Here is a 22,093-nt window from a genome sequence, read left to right on the forward strand (position 1 = left end):
CTTGACGTGCCCACAGAGGCTACAAGAGCGCCATGTCTCCTGGACCTGGTGTCACAGCCATACTGGTGCTGGGAACTGGACCCTGATCCTCAGCAAGAAGGATGGATGCTGGGAACTGGACCCGGATCCTCAGCAAGAAGGATGGATGCTGGGAACTGGACCCGGATCCTCAGCAAGAAGGATGGATGCTGGGAACTGCTGGGAGAGTCTTGAGTCATTATTTGGCACTGTAACTTCCAAAGCCGATGTGTGATTGGTTACTTCCATGCTTTCCTTGGAGTCTGAGTAAGTTGCATATGCAAAAATATTCTTTGACGCTCCCTCATGTAGCTCCTCTTATTCATGGCTGAGTCTAGCACCTGGGTCTTGCGATGTTTTTGCTGCTTAATCCTGCATCATCAGCTTGTACAATACCACCTGGTTCTGAGTGCCCACTTGAATTTTTGTCTTTCCCCACTTTGTCTGATGTCAGCTATCAAATTGTGTGGCTGCATCCAAGGTCTCCTCATCAGGAATCGCTGACCACATCCCCATATCAGATTCCAGCACCCATGTATGTTCTGTTCTGCACTTCTCAGACTTACCTGTCTTCAAACCATGCCATTCCTCATTGACATGTCACCAATTCTCCCTTCTAGCCGTTTCCTGGCTCATCTTTATTATCATTCTTATGATCCCTTGGTGAGCTTTTCTTCTGCAGTACTTGCCAGCACTAATCCAGCTCTTTAAAAAAAATTAACTTGGACTGGGGAGATGATTCAGTCAGTAAAGCGCTTGCTATACTTGGCAGAGGACCTGAGTTCATCAGTCCCTGGAATTCATGTAAAGAAGCTGGGATTAGCATTTGTCTCAGACTAGCATTTTCTTTTCTTTTCTTTCTTTCTTTTTCTTTTTCTTTTTTTTTTTTTTGGTTTTCCGAGACAGGGTTTCTCTGTAGTTTTGGAGCCTGCCCTGGAACTAGCTCTGCCAGGCTGGTCTCAAGCTCACAGAGATCTGCCTGCCTCTGCCTCCCAAGTGCTGGGATTAAAGGTGTGCGCCACCACCGCCTACCAGATTAGCATTTTTTTATGGCTTGGAGAAGTGTCCCCCAAGGTCCATGTATTCAAGGCGGGCCACTGGGGCTGTGTCTTTTCCTGCGGTTCTGGGTTACCCTCAGATGAATGGGCTGTTCTGCCACATGCTTCTGCCATGATGTACTTAGAGTACTGTCTTAGTCACTGTTCTGTTGCTGTGAAGAGACACCATGGCCATGGCAACGGCAACTCTTATAAATGAAAGCATTTAATTGAGGCTGGCTTGCAGTTTCAGGTGGCGTGCAGGCAGACATGGTGCTGGAGAAGCAGAGAAGTAGCTGAGAGATCGACATCCAGATCTAGGCTTGGAACAGGCTTTTTGTTGTTGGGTTGTTTTTTGTTTTTATTATTTTGTTGTTGTTTCTTGTATAGCCCTGGTTGTCCTGGAACTCTCTGTAGACCAAGCTGGCCTCAAACTTACAGAGATCCACCTGCCTCTGCCTCCTGGGTGCTGGGATTAAAGGAGTGCGCCACCAGTCCTAGCTGACAATGTTTTTTTTTTTTAAAAAAAATATATATTGCCGGGCGGTGGTGGCGCACGCCTTTAATCTCAGCACTCGGGAGGCAGAGGCAGGCAGATCTCTGTGAGTTCGAGGCCAGCCTGGTCTACAAGAGCTAGTTCCAGGACGGGAACCAAAAGCTACGGAGAAACCCTGTCTCGAAAAATCAAAAAAAAAAAAATATATATATATATTTATTAAATATACAGTATTCTGTCTGCATATCCCTATAGGCCAGAAGAGGGCATCTTATCTCATTATAGATGGCTGTGAGCCACCATGTGGTTGCTGGGAATTGAACTCAGGACCTCTGAAAGAGAAGCCAGTGCTCTTAACCTCTGAGCCATCTCCCCAGCCCCACAATCGGTTTTTGAAACCTCAAAGCCCACTCCTAGTGACGCACTTCTCTTTCAAATAGTGCCACTCATTGGTGACCAAGTATTTGAATCCAAGAGTTACAGAAACCATTCTCATTCAAACCCCACAGGTGTAAGTACAAGCTCAAAGCAATAGGACCAATTAATCAGAGACCAAAATCAATGTAGCTTCAAGCTATGATAAACCTTTCCCCCACTACAGGTTGGTTATCTCAGGTATTTTGTTATGGTAGTGAAAAGCTGGTTAGTTTTCTCATCACTGATCAAATACTCGACAGAAAGCAACTTTAGGGGAAACATTTCTTTTGGCTCAGTTTGAGAGAACACAATCCATGACAGGAAAGGCATGATGGCAGGCGGTTCTGTGATGGCAGGAGTGTGGCAGGCAGCTGCTTGTCAGAGCTCAGTGGACCAGGAGACAGAAGCAGCCTATGTGTCAGTGACTCACTTCCTCCCACGAGGTGCCACCGCCTAAACATTCCACCTCCCTGAACACCATTGCCAGCTGGGGACTGGATGTTCAAGCACACGATCCACTGGGGAGCATGTCACATTCAGACAATAACACTGACTAACACAGCATTCAATACAAATACCCTATTGAATTTTCTACCTCTTCTACCTCTATTCCCTTTTCCATGGTCACTTTTTGTTTTTTTTCGAGACAGGGTTTCTCTGTAGCTTTGGAACCTGTCCTGGAACTAGCTTTTGTAGACCAGGCTGGCCTCAATCTCACAGAGATCCGCCTGCCTCTGCCTCCCGAGTGCTGGAATTAAAGGTGTGTTCCACCACCGCTCAGCCTAAGGTTACTATTTTCTATCTGTTCTTTTTAGATCTCTCATTTTCTCCCATAGACAGGAGAGCAGTCACCACCACCAGATAAAGACTGACCCGCTGGCCCTCAAACTCATACACTTTGGATTTTCCATGATGCATGCTATGAGCCTTCTTGACCTCAGGCATTAACTAGCTACCATCTCTGCTCTGCTTTGACAGCAGAGTGCTCTGTCTTGTCTTTGTTCTCTGGTTCTAAAAGTCTCACTTCCTGTTTGCTCAGTGTACTCCAGCTGAGGACCTTTCTAGTTCATTGCAATGACTTTGACAAGGTTATAAGATAATATAATAATAACACATAATATATAATCATTGCCCAAATCAAATCTTTATGAGAATATCTGTGTAAAAAGTTGACTGCTCTGTTATTCCTTTGGTTGGATTGAACTTTTCTTGCCCTTTCTATTTCAATGCATCTATACCTCTTCCCCTTCCTCATCCCATGCCCCCCCCCAAATTTATGATATCTTTCTTTTTGCTACATGTATATACTTATATATTATGCATACACACACATGTATATATAACCCTCATATTTTAAAATGTTTCTGGGTGAACTGTCATTTGCTTACAGTCCTAGCTCCTCAGGAGGCTGAGCCAGGAGGATCATTTGAGCCCACAAGTTCAATACTAACCATTCTGAACAAGTGTGATGGAGCAGCTAATTCACTGGACAGTCTAGACCCTCACAGACAGGTCTAAAGGAAAACACAAGCTGTCCTGCCCCAGCCTCATGCTCTAAGCTAGGAGTGGGCCCACCAGTCTTGGGACCCTGCTTCACTGTGCACACACCAGGGGGGACCACTGAAAAGAGCAAGGTTACAGTTTGGTGTCTTCTCTATTTCCGTTTTGTTATGCTGCCTTCAGAAGAGAATGGTCTTAACAGTGAGACAAACTTCCCAAAGACTCCAAGCAATGTAGCTTGAATAAAGAACACATACATGTGTGTGTCTATATATCTATATATCTTCGTAATTCTTAAGCAATTAAATACAGTAAGCTCACTACTGGCACTTTATATATAGTAATAAAGGTAAAGGGTATACACAAGCTGTCTTGTGGCTGGGCAGATACTTGCTGTTCTAAAAAACTGACTTCTCATTGCTGGTCAGTGTTACTAGAAAGGTAAGGAAGTCATTGGCCTAAGGTAGTAGTTTCATGGCTTTTATTCCATTAAAAATGACAGCACAAATCCATCTTCAGAGAACAGAATACATTTAAAGTTTCAACAGTGTACAAAATTAAAGTTCAGACATCTGACCCCAGGTTTAACATGCGCATTACCTTACAAGGTGATTTCTTTCCTTTAGTAAATGGCTTACTGGGCCAGGGAGAGTATAGTTGGGAAAGTGCTTGCCTTGCAAGCCGGAGGACCTGAGTTCAAGCCCCAGAGCCCCTTTAAGGAAAGATGGGTGTGATGGCATGTGCTTACAATCTCAGCACCGGGGAAGAGGAAGTGGAGACAGGCAGATCCCAGGGGTTGATGGCCACCGCCTACATGGTGTGTTCAAGGCCAGAGAAGGACTCTCACAAATAAAATGCCGGATGAGCAGTGCCTGGGGAACAACACCTGAGGCTGTCTTCTGGCTTACACACACACACACACACACACACACACACACACACACACACACACACCTCACTCACATCATATTAGAGTTTGTATTATTCTGGAAGCAAGTCATCTCCTAACTCTTCATCAGCAAAGTCATCCTCGTCGATTCTCTTTTTGGCTGCAGTTTTTGGTCTTTCTATTTGGGGGCCCAGTGGATCCACATAGGAGGCATCTAGGTTTCAAAAGAGATCATGCATTAGAATAGAAGAACAAGGAACTTGAAAGCAATCTAGACTCAGTTCACCCAAACCCGATGACTCCGAGTGAACAGAAACGCTCTTCCAAGTCTGACCAGTCTGCACTTGTCAGTTCTCAGCAGTTCCCCAGGATAGGACACACTTGCCACCTCCAGGTCTTCCTCAGACCAGCTGTGCTGGAGGAGCTGGGCGGGGGGACCAGCACTTGCCTATTTCTTTGTTACTGCTACTTTCATAGGGTTCATCTGTCCCAGGCAAAGCTCTGAGCTTGGCACTCAGTCGTTCACTTTTACTACTGGCACTATTGTTCTGGCCACTATCTGAAAACAAAAATAAAAATACATTTGTTTAATAAGTCAAGGATTCATGACATCACATTGCACATCTTAAATCATATGTGTTTGCCAAGAAATACGTAGTCTGTTTCATCAGAAGCTGACTCTGGGGAATGGAATTCAGGTTTGAAAGAAATCTCTTGTTGGAAATCTGAGCACATATAAAACACAACTTGAGCATCTGCAGCCTGCAAATGTGGGCTTACTCACGGGCTTCAGTTTTATTTTTACATGTATTTACTGTGTTTGTGTCTGTGTGCACTTGCCAGGTATATGTGTGGAGGTCGGAAGACAACCTGTGGGAGTAGTTCTCTCCACTCAGGTCATCAGGCATGGTGACATGTGCCTTTCCCTCCCTGAGCCATCTTGTTGGCCCTAGGTTTCAATTCTAGAGAAGCTGTAAGAAGCTGAGTGGTTGCCCTGAAGATTACAGCTGGGAAGAAAGCATCTGAAGGAAGGACAAACTGGCGGTGCAAAACCAGCGTCATCTCAAGGCTGGCGAGGTGCCCTGAAGACGCCACACCAGGTGTGGTGCTGTTGTACTCTTTGTTTTTGAGACACAGCCTCTTGTGTCCTGGGCTCAGGCTGTCTTTGAGCTCGCTCAGTAGCTGAGAGATTCCCCTTCAATTTCTTATCTCCCTGTCCTCATCTCCTGAGTGCTGGGAGTGTGCCACCACATGGGCTGTTAGCATCTGGAGACTGTACTGCAGGCTAATCATGAACTCAGGTGGGCAAGAAAACCTGTACCACACAAGTACTGTCTTCAGACATTTAAAGATGAGAAAGATTTTAATTATCAGGAAAAGCTTGTAAAGATTATGGCTGCCAAAAGCTAGCACCTATTTGGGGAAAACACAATTTATGTTAGTCAAGATTTTCAGAGACATGGGCAATGGTGGCACACACCTTTAATCTCAGGACTCGGGAGTCAGAGGCAGTGAACGAGGCCAGCCTGGTCTATAGCGCAAGTTTCAGGACAGCCAGGGCTCCACAGAGAAACACTGTCTCGGGGAAAAAAATTCAGAGACTGAACACTAACAATGGTAGGAAATATCTGTATTCTTTTTCTTTTTACTTTTTTTTCTTTTTCTTTTTTTCCTAGACAGGGTTTCTCTGTGTAGCCCTGGCTGCCCTGGAATGCTCTGTAGACCAGGCTGACTTCAAACTCGGATCCTCCTGCCTCTGTTCCTAAGTGCTGGGATTAAAGGCATGCACCATTGTATTTGGCTTGCTCTAGGCAGTTTTATTTTGTTTTCATTTTGAGATAGGGATTCACAGTGTGACCCTGACTGGCTTGAACTCAGTTTTCATCAAGGCTGTCCTTAAACTCACAGAGGTCTTCTTGCCTCCTGGAGAGAGCACTAGGATCAAAGGTGTACAATACCACACCTGGCCCAGTATTTCTTAATTAAAAACTATTGTTTTCATTGTTGTTGATGTGTATGCATGATGTGTTTGTGTGGTATGGGGTCTTGTGTCATGGTTCATATGTGGAGGTCAGAGAACAACTTTCTGGTGTTGGTTCCCTCCTCCTCCTTTATGAGGGTTCCAGGGAGCACACTCAGGTTGCCAGGCCGTATGGCAAACGCCACCACCTGACAAGCTACCACACCGTATGACAAGTGCTACCACCACCAGATGAGCTACCACACTCACTGGGGATATTTATTTCATTTTCCACATACATACAAGTTGGCAACAGAACCCTGAGGTCTCCTTTAGGCCCTTACACTCTCCTAGAATCCTGACATGTAATTCCTAGTCATAGAAGATTCAAATCCTGTGAAAAAAGAAACCTTTAAGGAAATGAAACCTGAGTTGGGTATAGTGGTACAGGCCTGTAGTTCCGGCTAGGAGATGAAGGTTATACTCAGTCACATAATGATTTCAAGGTCAGCTTGGGACATATGAGACCTCGTCTCAAAAACAAAAAATTACTAACCAAGCAACCAAACCCTTGACATCCTTTGATTAGCTTTACTTGTCTATTTGAAAATGTGGCTGGTGTAGTGGTACCCACAGCCAGCACTCCATAGGCAAAGGCAGGTAGATCTGTGTGAGGTACAGGCTAGACAGAGCTGCATAGACTGCCTCAATCAATCAATCAATCAATCAGCAAACAAAAAGGAAAAAATAAAAAGGCTAGACAGAGCTGCATAGACTGCCTCAATCAACCAATCAATTAGCAAACAAAAAGGAAAAAATAAAAAGCAAAATGACACGTCTCACTGTATTGCTTAGAGTGGGTCTCACACTTCTGTGGGGTCAAATGAACCCTCTGCTTCAGCCTCCCAAGTAGCTTGGGCTATGGGCAGCTCCCCATGTTTGGCCCATACTACAGTCTGAGGGGTATGTTATTAATACCATTGGGCACAAATAGGTTAATATTCATGACTGAGTCTGGCTGGAAAGCTGAGGCGAGGGCTCAGTTGGTGAAGGGCTTGCTATGTGGACTGACAATTTCCTAGAATTCACATTAAGTCAGGGCGTGGTCACAGGCCTTTAGTCCCAACACTGGGGAAGCAGAGGCAGACGGGTCTCTGAGTTTGTGGCCAGGCTGGTCTACAGAGCAAGTTCTAGGACAGCCAGGGCTATTCAGAGAAACCCAGTCTAAAATGTAAAAAAAGAAAAAAGCCAGGGTGTTAGGTAAGCCCACGCTTATAATCCCAGCAATGGAGGGTGGGGACAGAAGGATCCTTGGGGCTCACTGGTCAGCTAGCCTACTCTAGTTGGCAGACTCCAGGCCAATGAAAGATCATGTCTCAAAACACAAGATGGATAGCTTCTGAAGACAATGCCTAAATGTGAGCTCTGGTCTCTACATATGTGTAAACACCGAGGTGTACACGCATTCATATACACAACTGAGAAAATTAAATCACTTTTTAAATTATATATTCATTTCACTATATCAAAAATCAGTAACCAGTATTTCTGAGGAGCAGCTCTTCCCTTCCCTGGCATGGCTAGAGAGGCAGAAGTCTGCACTGTGCCTTGTGTTACCTCACAGTTTGTGAAACTGGTTTTCCTGCGGTGCCCCACCCTGGGTGACTCCCTTCTAAGTACAGATGAAGGGGCAGGATGACTGACAAGGCACAGACCGACAACGAAGCAACTTCCTCCTAAAGGTAAAAGGGGCTCTGCTAAGTTATCCGGGTATACTGAGACACGGGCGTAGCAGAACTGTCACACAAACCAAGACCTTCACAGGACCTCCCTCCGGACTGAAGATGGGGACAACACTTCTGCCTCATACCTGACACCAAAGCCTCCACCAACCTGCCATCTGACCACAGGACCAACAAGCAGAGAACCTCTGACATCTGTCCAGTTGTTTACCCGTCAGTCCTGTACCTCATGGTCCTGCATGTCCACTTCTGCAGATGAAGAGTTTCCAGAAGCTTCTCCAACAGGGTTCTTATCTACCCCGCCTCTCCCCACAGCCTCCACATCTCTGTCAGCCCCCTGCCTCAGGAAAGCGTCTCTGAGCTCTGCTGTAGCCTCCTTAGCTCTTCTGTAGTCATCTCGTAACCTACACACACATACGTGTAGACATGACTTCTGTGTCACATGCAACTGTGAGCTCAGAGTCAGTGTTAGCAGGCTAAGACAGGGATGAAAAAAACCAAAACAAAACAAAACTGGTGTTTGCCCCAGCTAGCTATCCAGGGAATTCAGAACTACTTGGCAAACTGCAGCCAGCATAACTTTTGTGAATTTGTCTTCAAGTCTGATACTGCGGAAAGACACAAATGTGTCCATCTATGTTTTTGATATGGTGTGCTCCCAACAGTAACCCTGAAACCCAGGCTTCCTGGATGCCACCCAGATTCACATGTCACATAATAGCTGTCTGGCTGAGACAAGGTATATGAGGTAGAATGTGGACTTTCTTTCTATGCATATCCCCAGCTTCTGCAGCTCCAGCTCAATAATCTGCTGGACTACAAAATGTGGCCGACTTCGGAACAGTAGCTGAACATTTGGACAAACCAAACATACTACAAAACATGACTGGCTTAGAAACAGTAGCTGAACATTTGGCAAACCAAACACCATGCTCTTTCTCTGCCTTATCCTCAACCCAGCTCCAACTCTGGAACAGCGCCAGCTTCCTGGCCTTACAGGCAAGGTTACTGTCCCAGACTGTTCACAGAAGCTCCCAGCAGGTCTTGGTACTGACTCCATCCTGACTTGGTGACCAATTGTAACATTTTAGTGTTGTTGTTTTACATATGCACTCTTTTTCCCCCTTGTGACAGTGATCCTTGAAAACATTTTTTTAGATTTAGTTATTTTATGCATATGAGTGTTTTGCCTGTGTGTATGTATGTGAACTTTGAAATGCCCGGTGCCTGTGAAGGTCAAAAGAAGGCACCCTGTCTCCTGAAACTGGAGTTACAGGTGGTTGTGAGCTACCATGGGTTCTCTACAAGAACAAGTGCTCTCAACCCCTGAACCACCTCTCATGACATAGTGATCTTTTCAATATAAGGTCTCTCGCCAAACTAAGAAAGGCTAAGGGGCCTGTCTATATACACTCCCATAACGTTTTCTTCAAATAAAAATGAATTTAATTCCCGAGAAAGGCGTCTTTGCTTGTTGAGAAAGAATATGCTTCCTAATGAGGCAATTAATCATAGAGAATAACTTGGGCTATGCACACACCCATCTCTGAACAATGTACCTAGCAACCTGTTAGCAACCTAGGACGCCGGCTTGCATAGAGCTTGCTTTAAACAAGAAGAATAAACTACTCTCCTGAGCAACCTTTTGATACTCCTTGGTTTCAGTTGTACCATCTGGGAACTACAGGCAATGGGCCAATCCGCCCTAGACTGGTTTTGGGTACGTGTGTGCAAGCAGGCAAACTGTGTCCTTAAAGTGAACTTTTAAAGAGAATTCTCTACTTACCATCTTATGCCTGTGCATAATTTGGGCATCCATATGATTAAAATCAGATGCATTATGGGAAGGGACATGCACAGTAAGCAAGGGCTTATGTAATCCAAACCTGCCGGTGAGAGGAGAGAAGCACCTAAATTGCACCCATACTAACCAAACTTCCTGTCCAGTTGAACTCCAGGAAAGGAAGCCCCCAATATCTGGAGTCCTTGAGCTCTCTGACAGAGTTTATCCCAACCGCTCAAGTTCTTTGCTTTCATCAAGTTTTCCTACTATTCTGCAATCTACATGGGCTTTAATTTCATTCTCAAGTAAGAAGCCAAGAACCTGAAAACACCCAGTCTGCTCCTTGCCCAGTGATAATATAGAATAAAAATTACTTACAGTGGTTGATAAACTCAGGCAAGAAAATGGTAAAGAGAACATAAAATACAATGCAAATTTTGGTTAATTTTCTAAATGGTTAGAATAATACTGAGGGTTTGCTTGTTTGTTTGAGTTAGGGGTTCTCTGTGTAATCTTGGCTGTCCTAGAACTAGCTCTTTAGACCAGGCTGAACTCGAACCCACAGAGATCCTCCTGCCTCTGCTGGGATTAAAGGTGTGCGGTACCTGACATGACTGAGGTTTTAAAATCAGATTCAAGTGCAATGATTTGCCCGAATTGAGTACGTTACCTTCACATAAGCAGCGGAAGCAAGAACGATGCGTGGACATGGCCCCTTGAGCACCAGTGATGGTTTGGACTGTCATTAACCACTGCTGCACCCAGTACAAGAGGAAAGGACACCACACTTACTCTGGCCACCTGATAGCCCGAAGGTGGCTTTTATCTTAAATAGTTCCATGAAGTCGCATCCATAAAACATTTTAAACAACCAATAACATTCCTTGCATTTTTCTCCTTTTATTGATTTCTGGGAACTTTCTAGTGAGCATCATTATTGCTCTCTGGCTGCACCCCTAAAGTTATGTTAGGGCATCCAGGTTTTAGGGCTCCCAGAGGTAAAATCCTCTCTTAAATATAGCTAGGAAGTCTGATAGCAGATCCTGTCCAGGGTAGGTAGCAGGGGCCTGCAGTGACTACCACAGGACAAATTACATCTGGGGCTATGTGTAGTTTATACCTCATTTATCCTTAGTGTTTTCTACCACAAATAATGTGCTAAATATTGCACTGTGGGTACTTCTCTCTCTCTCTCTCTCTCTCTCTCTCTCTCTCTCTCTCTCTCACTCTTTGTCTGCATCTGGGTCTCTCCCTGTCTACTGGGGACATGTGCTCATTCATACGGGGCCAGATGTCATTCTTCATCATGTGCCTTGGACCTTGCTTTTTAGAAACAATCTCTTATTGGCCTGGCAGTCACTGGTTAAAACAGATTTCCTCACTGGCAAAGCTGCAGGGAGGGACCCTCCTGTCTCCACGCCCCAGCACTGAGATCATAGCAGGCGCCACTACACATAGTTCTTTTTGTTTTTTTTTTTTTTAACATAAAAGCTTTATTTATATGCATTCATTCACATTGCTCTTACAGTCTCCTGCACCCCAGGCTTGCCTACAACTTATTATGTAGCCCAGAATGACCTAGAACTTGTGATCTTCCTGCATCCTCCTCTCAAGTACTGGGATCTTGGGGGTACACCAGCAGGGCCAGTGCTTATGAAGTACTGGATGTGGAGCTCAGTGCTTCCTGAACGACAGACATGCACTCTAACACGGAGCCATATTAAAAAGATAATTATGTAAAAAGATAACTATATCAATGCATTGTTTAGTTTATGTCATAACACAGCTCTTTATGTGGGTCCTGGGGATCAGCTCTGGGGCCACCTGGGCTTGCATGGTGGGTACTTTACAGACTGAGCTATTCTCTCTCCAGCCCTGATTATCTTTTAAGAATTAAACACCCAAATTTCGTAAAAACTGGGATTCTATTCCTATTTTCATAGCAGCAGTATTTCGCCCATGGTGGTGGGGGAGATAAAGACTACAGCACACAGAAAAGGGACAGAGTATCTTCTCTTCCTGCTGCCTGCTCACTCCTCAGATCACAGGATGTGACTATCTCTGACGGGCCTCAAACTGCTCTCATCAGGGCTACACTGGTCACTCAGGTATCAAGGACCAACTGATCGATCCATACCCAATAATTCTTCAACCTCGCCTTTCTCTTAACATGAGAAGTCTTTCAGACGCCACCCATCAGCTTATTTTGGAAAAGAAGTGCCTCTTAAAACAAAGCTTTTCTAAAAAATAACCCTTTGCCATTCATCAGAATCTGTCATGAACACAGTGGCTATGACTCTTTCAAATCTGTTCTTCAAGAGTCCTCCTTTGAGACTATAACTGTGACTCTCCAGCTGTAACTATAGTATCTGTATGTTCTCTAATCTATAACTATGATATCCTGATTCATTAGACATTTTAAAAGTTATTTTTGGTCTTTCTTTCACCCCCAAGATGATACTGATATAAAAGTAACTAGGAGACACAGTCTGGCAGTGTGAGGAACTGCTGATATCTAGAAACGCTGCCACAAACGGACGGACTCATCTTTACACAGCGGCGGCTGAGGTGTTCACTCTCCTCTGCTGATCTAAACACATTGCACACAAATCAGCTGACATGGGAGACTTTGGAAAAGCTGACCCTGCCAGCTGCAGTTACTAAACTGCTCAAGAGAGGAGAGGGAGCCTATGCAGGAATTCAATAAAGACAGAAGCAAAAGAAACACTGATTTAGTATTTTGTTTCTTAGTTTGTTTTGAGACAGGGTTTCTCTGTGTAGTCCGGAACTTGCTCTGAAGACCAAGGAGGCCCTGACTCTTCCTGCCCCTGCCTTGAGAGTGCCGGGACTAAAGGCGTGCACCGCCGCCCCTGGCTCAGCAAGACCTATTTCAACACAAAGAGAAACACAGCCAGGAAGATCAGAAGGAAAACAAAGGAATAACTGATAAAAAAAAGGTTGTGGGTTGCGCCAGGTAGTGGTGGCTTATGCCTTAAATCTTAGCATTTGGGAGTTCAAGGCCAGCCTAGTCTACAGACCAAGTTCCAAGACAGCCAATGCTACAAGAGAAACCTTGTCTTGAAAAAATCAAAAAAGAAAAAATAAAGAAAAAATAGCTATACATAAAATTCCCATGAGGCTGGCAAGGTGGTCCAGCAGGCAGAGGTGCTTGCCATCAAGCCTGACAACCTGAGTTTGATCTCTGAGACCTATGTGGTAGAAGGAGAGAACAGACGTGTGTGTGTGTGTGTGTGTGTGTGTGTGTACATGTCACAGCACATGTGTGGAGGGCAGAGACAACTGTGGATAAGTTTGACCTTTGGCTGAGTTCTGGGGACTGAGGTTAGGTTGCCTGGCTTTCAGGGCAAGTGCCTTTACTGCGTTACCTCACTAGGTGTGACAGTCACTGCTAACTCCTCGCCTGGGAGGCGGGTCTCTGGGTACCCCTATGGGAAGCTGTCTCTGAGAATGTGTTACGGTCCCACAGGAGGCCACAGACCACAGAGAAGGCAGGTTGAGCGCCCGCGTGCACTCGCCCGTCCTCCCCTTCTGGACTCTGGGCACAGAGGGGACAACGCCACCAGCTGCCTCAAGCCCCTGCTGCTGCGGCTTCCCCTGCAGGGAAGGGCTGTGACCTGGAACTGTGAACTGGAATAAAGCCCTCTCTCCCTGAAGCTGCTTTTGTCGGGTGTTTGGCTTATCATGGCAGCAGGAAGAAGAACTAACATTCTTATCTTGGGTGGTCTGTGATTCAGTAATCTCTTTCTGACATTCCAAGTGGATTCATGGACATTTCCATTCACGGTATTACTGGGATAGTCAGTCAGCACTTCTGTTAAAAGCGATCTCTTAGTGAGCCAGCAATGTGTTTCTTTCCTGGGGCTTTCATGTACTTGTACATGTTCTTCCAGCAGCCGGAAACAAACTCGGGCAGAGCATGGATGTGGAGCCAGCACAGTGGTTCAGCGAGGAAAAACACAGGCCTGAGTTCGACCTGCAGAACCAACTCAACAAACTTGTCCTCTGGACTCCACATACATTTTATGACACGGGGCGCCCTTCCGTCACATGTACGCACACACAATAAAGAAACGATAGAAAAGAATACGGATGTGGAACTAGGGCGGACGGCAGCGTCTCCAGTTGTGCTGAGTCAAGTTGGAGCACCGCAATGGCCCATACCCAGTGGAGGCCCACGCCAGACATTACTTTAAAAGCTCTCAGTGTAAACTCATTTCTTCCTCTGGGCAGCTCCTTGCAGGTGGGTCCTAGTCTCCTCTCATGTTACTGACAGAGAACTAGAACCAAAGGCTTGGTGACTTGCCCAGGCTCACTTACAATATGGTTTGACAAAGGAGTTCAGGGACTAGGGACTAAGCATAGTGATCTTAAACTCAGCACAAGATAAGGGTCATAGGAGAGGCAAACAGTCTCCTGAAAACACAGAAGTGTATCGCAAAACCATGAAGGGAGATGTTTCTGGAGGTAGCTGAGGTATACGGTGCTAACGAAGTTTAAGGAGAAGGGCATGGACACAGATCGCTGGAAACTGGCACTTAGATCATGGGGCAGTATCATATGTCACTACCATCACAGAAAGCTCAGCCTGAGCAGGGCCTGACACTATAGACCTGAGACTTTTCATATACACAGCAAGCTAGGGAAAGGTTACACATTTCTCAGGGGTTGGGGAAAGGCAAAGGAGAATATATTGGAACATTTGAATATCATGGTCTTCAAATCCTTATGTCTAATAATTTAGTCTGATGCCCATTCATTTGTATAATGTGCAAAGATGCTTTCATAATTCAATGGCAGAATGGAGTCATATCATGGACATGTGGTCTGTAACCTAGATTACCCATGCATGGTCTGGCTTGGCTTACAGAATTACTAAGCCAAATGGAATGCCCAGAGCATCTTAACAGTGGGCACTACTCTGCAAAGTTCCAGATGTCAATACTGGGGGATTTTGGCATGTGTGTCCCTCTATCCTCTAATGCTTATCCCTAAGAAGGCATACGTGCTGCAAAGTGGTCAGAAACTAAGGTGTCCAGCAAAACCATCCATTTGATCTCTGGAGTGAAGGGGCTGCCTAAGGTACAATGCTCAGAGACATGACAGTCTCTGGCCCGGCCCTCGGGGCTTGCTTCTCCACAAGAGAAGCCCACTCCCTTCCTCCAGGTGACTCAGGTGTAATACCTCCTTGGCAAGAAGACTGTAGCGACCATCCAGACCAAATCTGGGGATCTCTCCATTCCTGGAGGCATAGGAGTGTGGCCTTTTCAGTCTCTGCTTGTAATACCATGAAAACCCAGAGAAACTATTGAAAGGTGTTTTCTAAACAAAAACAACAAAACCCGGCCTGCTTTGGGATTATAATCTCCAATTCAAATTTGTACTTTTACAAAACTAAGATGTCCTTCAGAAAGTAAGATGTCCTTCAGAAAGTGACTGAAGGGGGCTGGAGAAATGGCTCAGTGGTTAAGAGCATTGCCTGCTCTTCCAAAGGTCCTGAGTTCAATTCCCAGCAACCACATGGTGGCTCACAACCATCTGTAATGGGGTCTGGTGCCCTCTTCTGGCCTACAGGTATACACACAGACAGAATATTGTATACATAATAAATAAATAAATAAAAAAAAAAAAAAAAAAAAAAAGAAAGTGACTGAAAAGTGGATTTCTGTTCACTGAGCCATAGTGATTTCTGTTCATTACAAAGTCACTCGGAGCAAAACCACACATCTCCACTGGAGCAGTTCACATCCAGGACACTGTCAAAAATCACACGACAAAGCACAGCAAGCCACTACAGTTACACAGAGCAAACAAAAAAGAGCAATTCACAACAGAGCCTTCAGTAACACAGCGCTTAGGAGAGCCCACAGACAGTGCCAGGGAGCGTCGGGCAGCGCTTTACCAGGAAGCATCCTTGGACTGGAGAATGCGTACACGAGAAGCAGACATGTAAACAGTTTCCTGGCCTCCTAAGTGGAGCCAGCACACTAGGAGAGAACAGGGTTCTTCTCCTCCTTCGCTTACCACGGAGAACAGAAACATCGGGACTACTCTGAAACTGTAGAGTATGTGGTTCTCATTTTGGTGCTGACATTCTTTTTTAAATTTTATTTATTTATTTATTTGTTTGTTTATTTATTTATCTTGAGATAGGGTTTCACTGTATAACAGCCCTAGCTGTTCTGGAAGTTGCTTTGAACTCACAGAGATCAGCCTGCCTCTGCCTCCTGAGTGCTGAGATTAAAGGTGTGTACCATCACTGCCTGGCTGGATGCTGACATTCTTGATTTAATTTTTTTGCATGTCTATCAATATGCTACTAAACCCTGACCCCCAAACTCTGCTTATAAAAAGCAATGCATTTTTTTCTTTGAATAGTTACAAAATATTTAAATTCACTTGATTTTAGTTAGTTCTGTAAAAACAAAGTTCTGAAAATCCTAGGCCTCAGTACGTGGGAGGCTGAAGCAGGAGTGTGGCTGCAAGTTTCAAGGTAAACCTGGGCCACCACAGCAAGTGTGTCTCAAAAACACCCACAGCAGAAAGTATCATGTGTTGAGGATATGTGTCCCAGGCAGTGTGGAGGCTGGCTCCATGGCGGTGCACATAAGGGAAGAGGCATCTCAAGGTGAGCCCCTGTAGTGCTAGTGCCAGGGTGAGACCTAAGGCTGGGTACCACACTGGCACGCACTGGGAACCGGCCATGGGAACAACAGGATGACCTTTGCCTGTAACTGCATCACACTTAGCTTTGGCATTAACTGAGCGGAGCCATGGTTCTCCCAGCATGGGCTGGGGTGCCGCAGCAGGGACAGTAGGACTGGCAGCTCCTCAGACTTGGCAGTGAGACCCTAGGAGTCTTCAGCAATCTGACGAGCCTTTTGCATGACTCTGAGGCTGGAGCTACTTGGAGAAGGAGAGGTGATCTAGTCTGATCCAAAAACACAAACCCAATCAACACACCAGAGTTCTCAGAGGTGAACCCTGCAGACAGCTACACTGTACAACCATGATCCTGACACAGTGGGTTCCTTGTATCCTTCTCTGATCAGACTTTCAAAGCTAGTTTATGCCCCTGTATTTTTGTTTGTTTTGTTTTGAGACAGGGTTTCTCTGTGTAGCCCTGATTATTCCAGAACTCTATAGACCAGGCTGGCCTCAGACTCAGAGATCCACCTGTCTCTTAAGTGCTGGGATTACAGGCATGCGCCACCATGCCTGGTTCCTGCATTTGTTTTTACCACATTGTACTTGCTTCAGGAGGGCTTTGTGCAGATCTCTTCTGAGAGCCTTTCTTCCCCATCTGATCTGTAGATGTGTGGAGGCCAAGTGCTTGCTGTCCTGCTGTAGAGACTGCCAGGAATCACGGGTTCACTATGGAGGTGTGGAGAGGCTCGTTCCCTCTAGGAACCCCTAAACAGGAATAACAGGGATGGAAGGTGGAGCACCTGAGGACAAGGGGGCTGTTGTAGTGGGCTTGCGGGTGTCCTGGGGCAGGGGCGAGGGCCTCCCAAGGCAGACAGAAGAAGGCAGGCATAGCCTGTTTATGCTGACTGCAGGGTGGGTGCTGAGAGAGGTGTTCACATCCGACAGCAGGATGAAGTGAAGACGTCGGGACTGACGTGCTTGAAGTGTCAGAAACAGGGAACATTTAAGGCCAGCGCTAGGAGAAGCCACAGCACCCGGGGAAGGTCCTGGGCAGCCCTTTAAACCGGTGCCAAGCAAACCAAGCGACATGAGGCCCTGCGTGGAAAGTGTCACCAGGGCCAAGTTTCTCCTTGGGACGGCTTTTTGTGAGTATAAAGCTCACTGTGTGCTAGCAGTATTTGTTTTGGCCTGAAATGGACTGGATGGGAGAAAGCAGAATTGGTTAAAACTGGCAGTGGAGCAGTGGGAGGTAGGGGCTGGGGCAGCTTCCTCTGACACATAGGCATCCCTTCTCTCAGCCTGACTGCAGAGGAGTTAAGGCCAGTTTGGAAGGGCACTGGGGGGTGGGCAGTCTTCCTGGAGACTGCTGAGAGCCCTGGGCGGCCTTTCCAGACTGCCTCCCCAGCTCTCCCTCCGCTGCAGCATCCTTTACAGAACTAAGGCAGGCTTTTCAGAAACCAGGAGGCCGAGGCTTCCAGATGAACAAGCAGCCCTGGAAACGGAGTGCAGGGTGGCAGGCATCAAGAACAGGCCTGTCTTTATTCTGAAAACTCGAGGTGTGCAGAGGTGTTGTCCTCAGAGCTACTAGAATTTTTTCTTTTCTCTTTCTCTCCCCTGCCCCGCCCGCCCTCTTGTTTAGTTTTTTGAGACAGGGTCTCGTTCTGTAGCCCCGGCAGACCTGGAACCAGCCCTCTGTTTATTTAGCACAGGCTGGCTTCAGATCTGTGGTAGTGATCCTCCTGCGTCAGCCTCCCAAGCGCTAGGCTTACAGGCGGGGGCCACTCACCCAGTGTGGTCCCGGGATCTTAGGGCATGATGACTCCTTTCAGCTATGAACGGGATACTCAGTTTTAAAAGAGCCCAGGTCACATATCTTCCCGTTTCTATGAACAAGCACTATCAGTTTGATCTGGGGAACCTTCTAAGTTTCTTCTTTTGAGGGGAAGGTGGGGATGATAGTGTCTTGGTTTGTAGCCCAGTCTGGCCTAGACTGCTCCTAGACACAGCAAACTGACTTTGATGCTACCTCCTGCCTCTTAGGCTCAACACCAACCACTCCTCCTCACTTCTCAGACTGTGTGTCATGGCTCCTGTGGCCTAAGGAGGAACAGGCCAGGAGGCAGAGGTTTATCTGGGGAGGATGGTTTGGCTCTCGAGGAACCAAGCTGTCTGGCTAGAACTATATGTCACCAATGACTACACTGCCTAAACACAGCAAAACAGAGCTCTGGATTCATGGTAGACTCTGTCTCAACTGCAGTTTTCTTCCACAGGAAAATCAGAAAACCCACGTGCTTTTCTACGCAAGCAGGCCTGGCAGTGGCACTGAAGCCCATGTCTTTCTAACTGGATGTCAACCACCTCGCCAGCGGGGACCGCATCCCACTCCTCCCCACGTGCCAGCGCCACACAGCTGCATTAGGACACTATAGGCAACCTGCTGGCTTGTCAGCCAGAGCAGGGCGGAGTGCGGGACAACGCTGAGTGTGGGGAAGAGAGGACGGAGGGAAACATAGCATTATATTTCTTTAAAAATTAGCTTCTTTAAAACTATTACATTTCTACTGTCACTACCACTACCTGACAGAAGCTGAGAAAAAAATAGGAAATGCACTATAATACTTTGTTAACAAATGATGCTACAAGGAACCAAAATCAAGGAATTTAAAAAATGTCAAGAACTTCAAAAGCATGCAAAGTATTAAAGGCTGGCTCACAAGCAGAAGTATGCTGTCAAGGTCAAGACAGGATGTGACATACATCCCCTTGTTAGAAGGGCAACGCCGCTGCGGTAGGTTAGACTAGAGATCTGGGCTGTCAGCATCCCCAGGGCCACATGGCTTCTCATGCTGAGTTCTTTACAAGGGAATTTTGAAATCTTTTTTTTTTTTTTTTTTTTTTAATCTTTTTCTTTTTGGTTTCGTTTTTCAAGACAGGATTTCTCTGTAGCTGTAGCTTTGTCTGTGCTGGAACTAGACCAGGCTGGCCTCGAACTCACAGAGATCCTCCTGCCTCTGCCTTTAATCCTATGATTAAAGGCTTGTTCCACCACCACCCAGCTGGAATTTTGGAATCTTAACAGTCAATCCTCATTCATATGCCCATCTATGCTATTCTCCAACGTGAACTTGACTAATCAATGGGCAGAAACAGGCATGTAAATTAAGAACCAAATAAGGCAACATTTACAAACACATATCAGAACAACCACTTGCCAGGTTAGAATAGGTGAGGTTTCACTGTGTACATAAATAAACAGACATGGAACATACAACATGTAGAGGACACTCCGGGGTGATCTCAATGTCTCTGTGGAATCCAGCGTTCTAGAGCATGGAAGATACTCACCACTGCCAGCGCTCCCCTCTCGTTTGCTGCGGGAGCCTCCACTGCTGTCTCTGCCTGATTTTATGCGCTAAAGCAACAGGACAAGGAGAGAAGAGTAAGTGACATTCCTTCAGAACCACACAGAACAAAAGAGTGATGTAAAACTAGCATTACCACGTGACCCTCAGGACTAATTCATCACCATCCAACAGCTGAGTCAACAGAAAAAAGGACAGAATCTTTTTATTTTATTTTTTTGGTTTTTCAAGACAGTATTGTATATAGCTTTGGTTGACCTGGAACTTGCTCTGTAGACCAGACTAGCCTCGAACTCATATGGATCTGCCTGCCTCTGTTGAGACTAAATGCAAGTGTCATCATGCCTGGATGGACAGAATTCTTTTGAAAGTAAGGTCTGACGACCCTCCCCACTCCCCACTCCCGATCTACAGAGTGAGTTCCAAGACAGGCTCCAAAGCTTCAGAGAAACCCTGTCTCGAAAAACAAAACAAAAACTTCCAACAGCACTTTCTTGACAAAAAGATTCAGGATATTATAATAATTTGAAAGAAAAAGTCGAAGAGGAGAAAAACATGTACCAAAGGCCATTTCCTACCCCATCCCTAATCTGTAACAGTTAACCCAGTCCACTTGAGGGTTCAAACAAAACAAAACAAAAGCATCCTGGCTTTTGACATTATACTTCTAAAATAAAAGCGTTACTAAAATCTCACACGCACTTACGGTTTGGCCAACAGTTACTGTTCTGGACACTCAGAAGCATTTGAATAGGGATCTCCAGGGTGTGATGGGCCCATGTGTGAGCAAGCAAGTATGTATGTGTGTTGGTGGTGCGAGTGCATACACACGTAGGCCAGGGGTGAGGCTGGATGTTTCTTTAGTTGCTCTTTACCTTAACTTTGAGACAGGATCTCTAAGCCTGGAAGTCAGGGATGTGTGGCTACACTGGCTAGCCTACACTCCGGGAATCCTCTTGCCTCTGCCCTTCTGTGCTGGGATTACAGACGTGTGTCATGCTCAGCCTTTACATGGGGACTGGGTGTCAAACTCAGGTCCTCAGACTCGAATGGAAAACTGTAGTATTCTTTCAATTTCTTTCCATAATATATGGTTGTTTTGTGTTTTGCCTAAGCATCAAACTTTTTATTTAGAGTGTTTGGGTTTTTTTTGTTTGTTTTTGTTTTTTGCTTTTGTTTTTCTGAGACTAAGTTTCTCTATAGCTTTGGAGCCTGTCCTGGAACTAGCTCTTGTAGACCACGCTGACCTCGAACTCACAGAGATCCGCCTGCCTCTGACTCCTGAGTGCTGGGATTAAAGGTATGCGCCACCACCGCCCAGCTAGAGCTGTTTTTTAAGTACTTTATTTAATATTCATACATGCATATAATGTATCAGTGCCCAACCCAACAATTCATCAAAAAAATATAATAACTGTAAATATATGAGCAATGAATATTGGAGCTCCTGGTTTAATAAAACAAACCCAAATGGTCAGGTAGGTCCTGAAACAGTAATAATAACTGACTGACTTCAGCACTCCATTCTTCTCTCAGAGTTTCAGCTTGGATGCAATAAACTGCAGAGTTCAACTACACTGCAGATTAAATAGACTTCACATATCTACAGAATATTCTATCCAATGGATATGGGCCATACATTCTTCTCAGCAGTCCATGGAACAGTCTCTAAAATAGGTTACATTCTAGGCTACAAAGCAAGTCTTAACAGCAACAAACAATAAAATAATGTTAACTGTTAACGTCTTGCCAGTTAACAGTCAAATAAAACTAGAAGTCAACAGAAGAAAGAAACAAATGGTCAGGTAGGTCCTGAAACAGTAATAATAACTGACTGAAGAGTTGGAGACTGAACAATAGACTTTGAGTGATCAGCAGGTTGTTGAAGAAATCAGAAGAAATTTAAACATTCCTAGATCAAATGAAATCGCTCTTCATCAGAACCTGTCAAATATGGCTAAGGCAGTTCTAGGAGGAAAGTTTATGGCTGAGTGTGCACAGGAAACATCAAAGGCCAGTGGGAAGCTCGGTGGGTGAAAGTACTGCCCTGCAAGTCTCATGGCCTGAACTCGATCCCCGGATCCACTCTAGGGTAGAAGAAGAGAACCAGTTCTACAGAACTGTCCCCTGGCTTCCACAGGCATACTGTGGCATGCATGCCCCCCCAATCACGCACACACTCACAGCAATCCTTTTTTTAATTAAAGAAAGCTGAAATAA

The 22,093-nt window shown here is 45.6% G+C and overlaps 1 protein-coding gene across 2 annotated transcripts in view; it reads right to left on the minus strand.

Annotated features, from left to right (window-relative positions):
* Positions 1-3,934: 3,934 nt before the first annotated feature.
* Ift88 (intraflagellar transport 88) overlaps positions 3,935-22,093 on the minus strand; it is a 97,411-nt gene continuing 79,252 nt past the window's right edge. The window contains exons 24-26 of one of the 2 annotated variants that reach the window (XM_041633967.1): positions 19,857-19,923; positions 4,806-4,916; positions 3,935-4,571 (exon numbers count right to left, since the gene is read on the minus strand). In XM_041633967.1, the coding sequence (XP_041489901.1) occupies positions 4,450-4,571; positions 4,806-4,916; positions 19,857-19,923 (300 nt within the window). In that variant the 3' untranslated portion in view covers positions 3,935-4,449. The remainder of the gene's footprint in view (positions 4,572-4,805; positions 4,917-19,856; positions 19,924-22,093) is intronic. The other variant, XM_041633968.1, reaches the window with a different exon arrangement.

The sequence above is a fragment of the Microtus oregoni genome, unplaced genomic scaffold (genome assembly GCF_018167655.1).
Source record: "Microtus oregoni isolate MIOR12 unplaced genomic scaffold, Mior012 000045F_ref0000178, whole genome shotgun sequence".
NCBI classification, from domain to species: domain Eukaryota; kingdom Metazoa; phylum Chordata; class Mammalia; order Rodentia; family Cricetidae; genus Microtus; species Microtus oregoni.